This window comes from Diuraphis noxia, unplaced genomic scaffold (genome assembly GCF_037042655.1).
Source record: "Diuraphis noxia isolate RWA-SAM2 unplaced genomic scaffold, SU_Dnox_SAM2 contig0001, whole genome shotgun sequence".
NCBI classification, from domain to species: domain Eukaryota; kingdom Metazoa; phylum Arthropoda; class Insecta; order Hemiptera; family Aphididae; genus Diuraphis; species Diuraphis noxia.
The window spans coordinates 100186728-100200476 of record NW_028301711.1 but is presented as its reverse complement, the minus strand read 5'-3'; the positions used below and the strand labels follow the sequence as shown (position 1 = coordinate 100200476).

The following is a 13749-nucleotide window of genomic DNA, read 5'->3' as shown; positions in this document are numbered from 1 at the left end:
ACCTTATACCGCGGCTCTACCTACTTAAGTAGTTAAGTTTATGATGTTTTTATTCGTATGTTTTGTACAAGTTATCTCATATTTTTAGGTTATAAGTCTTGTACACACTAATAGGTACTCGTATATAACACATACTGCAGACGATAGTTTTTGTTTGTGTCTTTGTGAAATGATATGTAGGTCGGTGCCTACATATATTATATACTATAATACGATACAAATAAATGGAATATTTAACGTTATTAATTATATAATATTATATTATAATATCCACGACTCTGCATAAGTTATTTATTATTAAATTATTTACCAAATGGTAAAAAATTAGCTCCATTCGTACTTTGGCAGGTACCTAGAGAATTCAATCAAGGACCTCTTTTGTAATCCCTGCCACAGAATCCCAGAATTGGTTAGGTACTATTTTGTTAGGTACTATAGAATTCCTACAAAACCACTCGCATAGTCGCATTATCCCTAAGCTCGTTGAAAAATTGAATTTAATATAAATATGAATAACATTCAAAAGGACATAAATAAAAAATTGATTGTTTGTTATAGTTATAATAACTGAATCAAATAAAAACATGGGTAAAAACTGAATTAAATTGAAATAATCCAAACAATATTTAATATTTACATCGTATGTATAGACGTCATAGAGAGAGTATGTATAATATTATATCTATAAACTATAATACTACCTGCGCGGATTTAATAGTGATAGGTAGGTACATGTAATATATATCAAATAACAATAAAATCGTACTGTTTTTTTTTTTTGCTTTTTTTATAGGGTTTCAGCTCGGAGATATTACGTCAAATTGCATATATGGTGTAATTCGTGTTGGACTAGTCGTGTGTTTCAAATGCGTATTAAAAGAAAATCTAACACTTCAGATGAACTCACTCTGCGAAGGTCGTCTCTTAAAAATATTGTATATTATTATTGTTTTCTGCGCTGAAACGAAAGCACATAACAAATAACTATCTAAGTTATTTTTGTAGCTGCGGGTGTTTATAACAATAAGTATTATTGTATCTAGATAATATATTCAGAGAAGATCGACGATGATGACGTGATGTCTCAATACCATTTGTTCGTAACTAAACACATAATATTTTGTTCATCACAAGACCAAGTGGTAATTTTTTTTATTTCTCATTCGAGCGAATAAGAAAAAAAATGTTGTTTTAGTATTTTATACCCAAATCTAAAAAAAATCCTCAATATTATATTATAAATTCAATTTTTGAAAATAATTACTGAATCTAATACGTCATGGAAAATCAAAACTAAATTTGCTTTCTTATATTACATAAAATATCAATATATTGACGAATGTAAATTACACCTGCGTTGTGTTTGCATACAATTATAAATAAATCAGAAGTTAGGTAGAGCCTATCTAAAATATACGGTCGGGAAGATTAAAATACAATTTATTATGTCCGAAGAATAATATACAACTACTTATTTAAATTGCTAGTGTTGCTAGTTTGCTACCTATTCTGTATTCAAATAATTTCAATAATTTTATGATAAACTCTCCTGAATACTTGTGCTATTTATTCGGAAACTGAAGTTTGAATGTATAACTATTAATATTAAAAATTACCATTGTGTTGACATACCTACAAACTGTAAATTACTAATTAACAACCATGTTAAAATTGTGCGAGACAAAGCGTATTTGATATTTTTTAAGCATTACGTCTTACTGTTATAATTTATAATGTTATGTTTACCTTTTGAATTACAATTAATATGATTTGTAAATATACCTACACAGTAACAGTATGATGGATATTTAAATTCTATAAGAGGTTTTCAAAAATAATTAACTTTTATTTTGTTTTATTTGTATCATGAAACATTGATTTTTTTTATTACGTAATAATATTAAATAGGTAGGTACGTTCTATAAATAACAGCTAAATCAATGATATATTTCTAGTTTTTACGCATCTAAAATATTATTCAAGCGATAAGGTCTTAGTATCCATGCTATACATATTGTGTCATTATCATTTTTAAGTACCATATTATTAATTCAATTATTATATTTCACGGAGTAGGTACTTAGAACTAATGTATTTATTAATTATTCATTTGTATGTAGTTTTATTATTTTCATTATTATTATTATTATTATTATTTACTAATAAATTACTTATAGATTAAATTAATGAAACTCAATTTTATCTGATAAAAAAGCATTATTTTTTAATACTCAAGTATAACACGTGTAAAAATTTAATGTAACTTAAACATTTAGTGTAAACTTTGGTTTGTGTCTTACAATTTATTAGCTACTTAATAGGTAACTATATTATATATTTATTCAAATTTCAGATATTCACTAACATGTTTTATTAATTACCCACTAATATTAACGATCAATTCGGAATTCGTTAATATTTTCGTATGGTAATTTTAATTCGTAAGCTATATTTTATAATGCATTTGGTAATACCAACTTGGGACCAGAAAAGTTTAACATAATTAATATAAATTATTTTACATGTTGATGATTATTTATTTCAAGGAATATTCTTAAATATTTTTAATAAATATACAATGATAAGTATCAAAAATTATTCAAAACATTCCATAAACCAACATTTTTAATCAATTTATAAATAAAGTAATTTATATTAAATAGCTAAATTGTAAAATACTAAATAGTCTAGATAGCTTAACATTAAGGGTTATCTTTGTCCGACATTTACAAAATCGCTTTGGGAATGTATTTTGTAGGTACCTATACTTTATAATCAAACTCATATGGCAAAATATATTTCATATTACAAAATTTAATAGGGTCATACAATATTTGCATATATTAATTATAGTCAATATTTATACAAAAAATTAAAGGATTTTCAATAATTGTAATAGGTACCCAAAAACACCAGCGTCGGGAAATATTATATTGAATTATTATAATTTAAATAGCTAAGTTTAAATTTAAACTGAGTTTGGTTCTGCAATATATTATGATGATATTATTGTGACGACTGTTAACATGCATAAATGTATACCTACGCTGATAATATCTTCCTGACTTACTATAAATATTTTAAAATTGGTTTTAAATATTTTTAAACGAACATTATATTCACATTAATTGACGGATAAAATACTGGCACTATATAGCATCTTAATAAAATAATTTTACATTGGACAATGTATAGTTGTTAAAAATCCAAAGTAAAAAATTATGACGCATATTATGATTTATAATACATATTTTAAAGCACATTGTACTTTCGAGATTTGTATGTACTTTTGCTGCTTTTTTTTTTGTCTGCACGTTTTACGAATTTAGGTAGTTATAATGAAACCAGTAATATAATATTAGTTAATCCAAAAGTTCTTTTGCCATATTGGCCGCATGGCACCTACAATATATAGCGTTAATCGAATAAAATGTAAATTCTAAGAGATGATCTAATGTGTAAGACCAACCTAAGTACTTTTCATACCGCGGTGGTCCACGTGCATTTTAAACATTGAGCACAGCTATAGGACATTATCGCCGAGGGTTTGTGATTATAAGTAGTTGACTGTACCTATACTTATATAGATAATTGTAATCGAATCAATGAAGTGATTTACGTACTTTAAGAAGATAACGTTCAATGAAATTGCACAGCACCAACACTAATTCGTACATGAAGCCGTATGAAATTAAAATTATAAATTACATTGGCTCGAGTACCTGTTTGTAGTTCTATTTACCGCTGCAGCGACTTGAATGGAACCAATTAATTAAACTGTACAAATAAGTAGGTATGAAAATATCGCAAGCAGATATACTATAGGCAGGCGCCCGCCGGTGGTAAGAAAATCGACTAGGCGACAGAACGAAAAAAAACTCCGTTTGTTCCCGTGTCATCGGCTCACGACTGAGTGTTATATAATAATATATTAAAAAAAAAAAAAAAAAATGGTATAATAATAAAACAAAACCGTCGAACTACTGCCGTAATAATGAATGTAGGCATAATTTATACACGGGGCAGAACTTCTCAATTATAAGCTGTATTAAATTTCCAGAGGCACGAAAGTCTTACGGCTTCCACGCTGGAACGTATTCGTAAACCGAGAACTTTTGTACGAAAATATGTTATAGGTAGTATTAATTATAATGCAGACACATGGAGATAAATCGATTGGACGTTTTCCTATTATTATAATCAAGGTTGGGACATTTATTAATATCAGGCCGGTGTAATTGTGGAAGGAGGGGGAGGGTTCAAGATGCAATGGATTCTTGGGGCCCGCTTGTTTTTGCAAAATATTTTTTTAAAGTGTACGTTCAAAATAAATTTTTTAAAAATAAAATAAAAATCTTTACGTCACAAAAAATGAACAAATGATAAACTGATATTTGATAACAATACAATTAAGTATGTAAATTAGTGTGAATGTAGTGCATACTTCATAGTAATTACGAGTAATTATTGAATTAAATTAATAACTTATAACCACAATATTATTAAGACATTCAATTAGGTATTAATTGACATTAAGTGTTTTTGACTTTTTTCACGTGAGGTAACAATAATTATATCATGATGTCTACTGTCTAACATTTAAAATAATATCATTTTTAACTCCGGTGGTTGTAGTAATTAGGTTAGATTTATACGTAGTTTATTTTCAGGTCTGAGTGTAGGGTTTTGTTTTTGTTAGTAACATACCAGGGGTACCCCAAATTTGTATACCATAATACCAAGGGGAGAGATTAAACAAAATATTTTATGAAAGAAAAATTGGATGAATAATATAAATTGGCTCACACAACTCATAATAATGATAATCTATTAAGTTTGTACCTACATGAAGACATTCATATCAAACACATTCAGACCTATATTACGCATCGGCATCGTTTTCTACGACGAGTTAACTGAATATAAAAATATGTCCGTTTCAAAATACTTCAAATTCGTATAGGTACTTATATAATAACAACAAAATGATAATGTTTAAAAAATTAATTTTTGCTTACTTATCAACGGTAAGTAAAATTATCTATGTCAAACGGGTTTTTACAATTTGCAAATGATCTGTCTTAAGTATTTAATGAGGATTTTTTCACGGATAAAATAGGAATCAACCTATAATTTTTGTAAAACCTTTTTTTTTTGGTGTAGCTATTAAACTACAGCGAAACCTACTTATACTCTTATGGGTCGTTTAAATAAGTGTTCATTATAGACAGGTGTACATATTATAGAAATGTTTCTGATCATGTCAATTTTTTTTTTTTGGGACCTTATTATATTTTGTCCGTTAAGACAAGTTTCACTGCAGGGTTACAACCAGACCAATGCGTTTATGTACACGTGAAAAATATTTTATTGATTATTGACCATTATTTACTGTTTGTTTAGTAAAATGTCGAGGATAACATTCGGTAGGTAAACCCACGATTTGTTTGAAGTATTCTTGAATAGAAAAATCCCATATTGACGCATGAGATTCGGCTAGACTTTATTTTATTTATTTTTTAATTTTTGTTTCTATTAACATGGGATGGCGACCCTATTCGATATATTAATAAAATAAATATTCGAGTTTTGTGATCCGAAACAAAATTTATGTGTTACGTGTGAGCCACCCAATTTAGAAACTTAATAAAAAAAGCTAATAAAAACCTCGACCTCTCAATAAGTATATATTATTGTAAATATTTTTTTAAATCGAACTGGCAATTATACAGATATTAACGCGTTCAAACATAATTAATAATTATTATGAAAACTCTTCAGATTTATTAATTATAAATAAATGTTCTGTAATTACCTTTTCACATAAAAAAGTCAATTCATTCTTTAACTATAATTTAAATAATTGCCCCACACTACGTGTTTCATTAGTCAATGATTTAGGTATCTTCTTTGATACCAAATTAAAATTTAACGACCATATTCACAAAATAAAAAACAAAGCATCTTCAAAACTAGGTTTCCTTAAACGCTGCTGCTCAAAATTTAATAATCCACTTGCTTTAAAAAATATTTATTTATCTTTTGTTCGATCCCAATTAGAATATGCTCCCCTCATCTGGTCTCCAAATTCTATACAACTTACTCAAAATCTCGAATCTATTCAAAACTCTTTCTTACGATTCCTTTCTTTCAAATGTAGAATAGAAAGACAACCTCACACTGGTTATAATGGAGTTTTAGGTTTTTTTGATATGACTCCCCTAAAAAACCGTAGAAATTATTTGAATTTAAATTTTTTATTCAAACTACTTAATTATGAAATTGATTGCAGATCTTTATTAGAGAATTTAAATTTTAATACCAACCCAAAAAACGCGAGAAATAATAATTTATTTTTCTTACGAAACACAAAAAAAAATTATTCCCTAAATTTACCAGCAAATATGATAATGTTATTAGGTAATTTTGCCAATTTAGATCTATTTCATTGTAGTAGTAATGATATCAAACAGATATATGGTTTAATTTAAATTTTCATAATATTACCAATCGTTGAACTACGAGATTATTGTTATTATTTTATTATTATTAATTTTACTTTTCATTATATACAAATTGATTCCCATCACACACTGTAAAAGCTTTCTTTTGTCTATGAAATTATATTGTAACTGTTATATTTGTACATACTTTTTGTAAATGGAGTTTTTTTTCTCCGTAAATAAATAAATAAATAACACTAAATATAGACTATATAGATATATATAATTAATTAATGTGCTGTTGTTGTTTACCGTTTTATAATTGCTATTATTATTATTATTATACTGTATTGGCCATTATCGCATTTTACAATATTATACTTTTTCACGTAGACATTATTTTTATAGACTATGCATTGTATGATACAGTCTAGCCCCATATGTGTAATAACTAAATACACTTTATGTATCACGCTTTGATTTATAGTATCTAATTATAATTCCAATGTTTAATTTATTGCAATTTTTCATCAATATGATAATATTGTCATTTGTAATATACGTTGAACACAGACTCAATACTATAATGAAAGGTCTTGCTGCAGTGACGTCAATTCGTGCATGTTATTTTATACTCATACTGCGGAGGTGGCAATGGCGGCATGTGGCAAGCTAAATCAAAACCAATCGCTTTTCTCGTGAAACTGCAATCCATTAATTTTGTATTTGAATATTTACTCGGGGGATTTCCGCTGTAACCGAACAAACTCACTCTCCCTCCTCACGGTCCACGGGTATAACTGAGGATCGACACGGTGGCGAGTGTCATACATTGAGGTGTGTCCGCAGAAGAGGGGCAAAATCCAATAATAATAATTGTATTTATTAGTATAATATTAAAACGTAATAATATATTTTTTTTAAAGACCCGACATGCACTTTCGTACCTATCTCCCAAATGAAGCCAATGTTTTATTTAACTCAATTTTTTTAACCCAATTTTCATCAAACAATTTATTAAAAATTTAATAACAATTCATTAAACAATTCGCCACAATCATTTGCAAATAATTATTTTATAGCAACATAACGTATAAATGTTGTGCTAAACATTGTTTTAAATATACATATAAAGATGTATCACAAAAAATATATTCTATTATTACATTAAGCCTTTAAACGAATTTTAGAGCAATACAAATTAAAAAATTTTAAACAAATTGTCGGATGTAAATTAAAAATACAAAAGTTTAGACTAGCAAATAGTTTATTCTATGACTATTTTGATCACCTATCAATATACATAGGTATAGCTGAGTGTACAATATAATATGGATGTCTGTAGACCGTAGTGTTGTTTTTAAAAGTATTTAAACATTTATCACAACGAAACAGATTTATTTTTACTTATATTTTAAATTATTCATCACGACGACAAATAATATTAAGTAGTGGAAGTATGTTGTAAAAGTCAATGTATAGTCTCTATATATATCACTGTATCCACTATACATAAATAATAAAATATTATGCACTGCAATTCCCGACAAAGTTAAAATGCTTATGGAACTTTGACGTCAATGCATTCAATTATTAACTACCTAGTACCTACCTTCTCGGTATTCGGTACATTTATGCTTCTAAATTATACTACAATATCGACCACATTATTTCGGTTATTTAAATTGATACATGTAACGGATTTTATACTTGAAAAGCGTTGGATGGGACTTACTAAAAATAATGCATTTCGCCTTCAAATCTTGACCCTAAAATTGAATAACATATGTATACTATGTTTGCCGGACAAAATTATCCAAACACCGGAGAAGTCACTCTGCAATACAGTATGTGTTGGGCTCGTCATTGAATAGGTCACTGCAATGGATGTGTTGAATTCAATTTCAACGATAAATCATTATTGCCTATTGGTACCTATACTTAGAAAAAAACGATTCTGAACGAGACGGCTTGTCAGCCGCCAGTATTTGTATTTCTAAGGAAATGTTATTATAAATTATAGTTATGTATTGCTATTAATAATTTATTTTTTTTATAGTAGGTAATGCTATATTAATTAGTTGGACTTATTTTTACTAAAACAAATCGCTCATGATATAATATTATAATATAATTATTGTAATATTATTTCATGTAAAAATGTTTATCAAAATTTAAGTTTCAATTACGCATAAAAATGTATACATATAGGCATAAAGCTTATGCCATATGGGGATAAAATTAAAAACTATAAATTTTTAATTACAAAATAATTTACATATTTTTTGATTTTGACGAACTTCGTCAGAATTTTAAACGCTTATAAAAAAAGTGACTATGAATTTAAGATATTTTTGAATAGTGGAACTTTGTGCTATATTTTTAAGCTTTTCAGTTTACATTCATAAACAATAATTTTGTCATTCGTAAAACTAAAAAAGTAGAACATTTCAAATATTTGTATTTTTTAAATAATTCAACAAAAGACAAAATAACAATTTAAAAATTAAACCATGTTTAGAAAATTCTGTGTATAAATATTTGTTTAGAAGTTTAATTTCTACACTAATTCATTTTTGAATATTACAACCAAAAATATAAGATCGATTTTATCGAAAACTGGTGTTACGTCATAATTGTGTTTTTTTCCTAATTATTTTGAAAAGTACCGAGACGTTTTTACTTTTCACCTACTAGATACAATTTTCTACCAATAGATACCTTCAAAATTGAATGTTGAAAAATGTTTATATTGATGATGATATGTGATTTATAAATTCATTTTCACTGTAATAATCGCTTCGCTCAGAATCTCAAACATTTATAAAAAAATAAGTGTATAGTAACGCAGTAGTGTGTAAAATTTGATGGTCTGCCAAATGTATTTTAATAACTTGTAAGTTATACATATTTATCATCTAACCAACTAATACATTTTTGTAGAAAATTATCAGAATCGACTGAAATATTTCAAAAAACCGTTTTCCATAGATACCCCTTTAATGTTTATAATTATAGTATTATATACTAATCCCAATGCTTTCTTAAAATATTTGTATAAATATTTAATTCTAAAGATAAATAATCAAACCTAAGCGCATTTAATAATCATCGACCACCATGTGTCCATAATATGAATTATTTTGCAATGGAATAAACGATGTGAATTATTATTATGACACGGTTACAATGACATTATTTGGCAAACAAACAGATAAACATCGTGAACACGTCATGAAGTGCATGCCACGGCTGTTTAACATGAACTTTGGTCTTTGTGACTAGGCATCAAAGACACTATATTATAATAATACATCGTCTTTTGTGCATCATCGTTTCAGCACCGCGTAATTAAATATTGTACTATTTGATTTCATTACATGAAATTAATCATAGGTAGTGATATTATAGGCAGGTACGCATTGGTCGACACCAATGGTTATTGAGAGTAGAGTATACAAACAATATTATTTTCTTTTGTTTTACATCACTATTAAAATATATAATACTCAGTCTCAAAAAAGAATATTATCAGTTTGCCCGGTTTGATTTACATCGGAGCTGCGCATTTCCGACCAACTTCTCGGTGTTGGCGTGATCACGTGGATTTTGGTGAGTCAACCGTATCATTCACGATGCATAAAAAACGATTGTCCTCTTTAATGACAGGGTATAGACTATAGACAGTGGTGTTGACTAATGTATAAATGTGAGGGTTACGTATCTATCATAAAAATATTTAACGACTAAAACGGCCGACAACAGCGTAAGGGGATTCGGTCGAGGGCAAAAACGCCATGGATATAAAAAACATACTTAGCATCTAAATATAAAAGTAGTATACATAAATAATAGGAAAAAAAGCAACTAAAAATTACAAGCCTCTGTACATTTAATATTTACATCCATTGTACGAAATACGAATACACGCATAGGCCCATTAAACACATTTTACAAATGGATATAATATTTTCATAATTATTCGTTTGTAAACAATATCAAATAAAATATAGTAAGAAAAATAAAATAAGGACTAGAGAGCGTACCTATGCCTAACCATCACGGTAATAACTAAATAACTACAATAATTTGAATACTATCTTTTACCTATATGTACGTAGTGTTGGATATAATTAATGAGTATTGTGGTTATTATACGATTTTCATATCATTTAATACATGTATTACCTTTATATGATTGGTATAATGTTGATGTCTGGATTCGTCGAAGAGCATAATATCACGTGATTTTATTGGAAACCGTTTGTTGAAAAAAATTTGAAAATTTGATAACTTAAAAATACTAAAATTATTTACTATTAAGAAGCTCGTTACTAATTCGATTGAAATTAATATGGCTATGATATCGGTTATAGGTTAGATCACTGGTGATCACAGGTCGTAAGTGCCTGAAGAGTTTTGAACGATTGTTCAGGAGAAAAAAAGTCAATAATAAGGCATTAGTTATCTTATAAAATACGTCCAATAAAAACACGTGAGATAACGTGGGTCGTTATAAGTGTGACAAAGTATCAAAGTACAAAACTATATAGGCAATTATAATAATATAATTATTATTAGTGTCATAATAACGCATATTATCGGATTTATACTTATATACCTGCACGTACCACTGTGTGGGTACATCATAATATTACGTATACGACAGAGGAATGATTATGTTTGATATTATAGGTAATATGTTTTTATAATTTTTTTTAAATCGATGCACATTATTCCATCATAATTGATAATATTATTTTTTATTGTTAGGCGCTGTTTAGATAATAGGTAGGTACATAAAGGTGTACGTCGTCATAGAGATACCTACTGAGAGACAGAATATTATTTATACATACGCTGGTATAATATACGAAATACGCATCACAAGACACTTAGTACTTAGATAATGATAATAATAACACACAATAGACTCGAGCAATTATATTTACCTACTCGCATTATTAAAACAATAATATTGCTGCAGCATATGGTTATGGTCGAGTATTTTTGATTTGCCTATACCATAATATAAAATAAAACGAAACATCAACAGAAGCCCTGCAGATATCGGCATGCATATATAGTTACAATTCTCGAGCAAGTCAATTGCCAATAAATGTCCATAAACAAGGTTCTAGATCTTGAATGTGACTCTATGCAATTTCTAATTGGTCTTAAATTAATTATAATATGCAACACCATTCGTAACTCGGGATCACACGAATGCTCATGAATCGGGATAGATAGGTACTGTAAACAAATTTACATTTCAGTGCTATATACCAAATTACTGCAACGAGGCGACGAAATAGCAAAATTCTATATGATGCCGACAAAATGCGTAAACATACCTGCGAAAAAATCCAAATTGCGGTGACACAATTTCTACGTTCGTGTTTCTGGATAAATTTTCTAGTCTACTCAAAAGCGGTAAACACCAAAGAGTTTTAATTTTGGGCGACATTTTAGTTTATTTACAGGTGTAACGAGTAAACTCGTGTGGACACAACATCAGACAAATTGAATTTTCATATATATATAATATATAAGTATGAAATACCTATTTTGTGTCTATTATGTGTTTCCATTTTTTTTTTTTTTTTTTATGTAAATAGGAACCTTATGTTGCTGTTGCTATTATAGTTGGTCGCCAAACTTAAAATTGTCGGCGTGGTGTAACCTATAGCATATTATTGTAGTACCTATATTATTCCTATAAATACAGATCGATGTAGTTACAGAAAGAGTTTTTATTCCCTCCACAGAATTAAAAAAAAATTTCACTATTAATTTCTAATATATGAATAATAAACTATAATATGTTTATTTAAACATGGTATTATAATATAAGTAGATAGCTCTACATCTATCTACAATCTACATATACTATATAGGTACATATAATTAGTAAATAAATAATAATTGTACACTCAATGGAGATAAGTTATTCAGTTTTTACTGTTTTTAGATATTTAGATATTTATTACATGCATAAATTTACCATTTCATATTTTCAAGTGCCTATAAAAAGAAAACGAATTTTCGTTGCTTTAATTACCTGTAAAAATTTGGCCATATTGTGTAAAGTGAAAATTTTCAGGTTTGTGTTAGTAATATATTTTGTAGACAATTTATCCACATGAAGTATTTTTATATTATTCGTAGGTACCTACCTCATATATAACCATATAATTTGCTTCGTTTTATAGACTTCGATAAAATAAAATATAAATAAAAAATAGTTTCGTAAAATAATGATAAAAAAAATGATATTTTATATTTATATGCTGTTAGTGATCGATTGAGGGAACTTATAAAAATTGTTGTATTTTTATTTACTTACAGAATATGTATTTTATGATGTATAGTTATCATCAATATAATTATCTACATTCATCTATTCGTAAATCCAAAGCCAAATGCGTTTACATATTAGTGCATTATAAAATTAGGTAAGGTGAAATGAATACTTCCAACATATTGTTTTGTTTTTATGTTTATGGATGAAATATTGTTAATGATTAACTCTTTTGCCTTTGTATGTACATTTGAACAACGTGATTCGAATTAAGGCTTAATCATGGATCAATTGACGTTTTATGAAACGACCAAATCTAATATTTGTGTTAGATTAGATACCGACACAATAAGCGTGCAATACATAATTTGTACCTATGTGGTATTACTGCGGTGTTTCATAAGAGTTGTTAATATTTATGGGGAATTATAACTATAAATCGTAACAGCATTTATCCTAATATTAGTAATATTTGTACGCGTATACCTTATTTATTCTTCCGAATAATATGAGGAGGATCACGTCAAACAAAATATTTCATCATCCACTATAATATTATAATTACCAATAGGTACTATACACGTTGTCATTTGCCTATCAATTATTATAATTTACAACCGTATTGACAACTTATAAAAAAATGTATTGTAAAATATATTGAGAGACCAGCTATTATACGCACACACGCATAAGCATAATAAATATATAACATCATTTCATGGGTACCTCACGATGAACCAATATTGATGATATGATTACATTGTTATTTCATTGTTTTATGCACATTTGCATAGACAAATCTGCGAAATACGACGCAAACATTTTAACAACCATGTTTTAATATCCGCCCGGAAACGTCTGTATTTTATAATATCTGGTAAACCATGCAGACGTGCAGTGCGTTTATACATTTCCGTGTGTTTATACATAAACGTATAGTTTTATTTGTTATTTGCATTTAATCGAAATACAGTTTTAAATTAATATTTACAGTTAATATTATAA

General features: G+C 27.7%; 1 protein-coding gene across 2 annotated transcripts in view; it reads right to left on the bottom strand.

Annotated features, from left to right (window-relative positions):
* LOC107166200 (MFS-type transporter SLC18B1-like) overlaps positions 1-10870 on the bottom strand; it is a 35702-nt gene extending 24832 nt beyond the window's left edge. Inside the window, exon 1 of one of the 2 annotated variants that reach the window (XM_089216626.1) lies at positions 10632-10870. In XM_089216626.1, the coding sequence (XP_089072752.1) occupies positions 10632-10679 (48 nt within the window). In that variant the 5' untranslated portion in view covers positions 10680-10870. Of the gene's footprint in view, positions 1-3623; positions 3778-10631 lie in introns of those variants that run through there. The other variant, XM_089216625.1, reaches the window with a different exon arrangement.
* Between the last annotated feature and the right edge of the window lie 2879 nt (positions 10871-13749).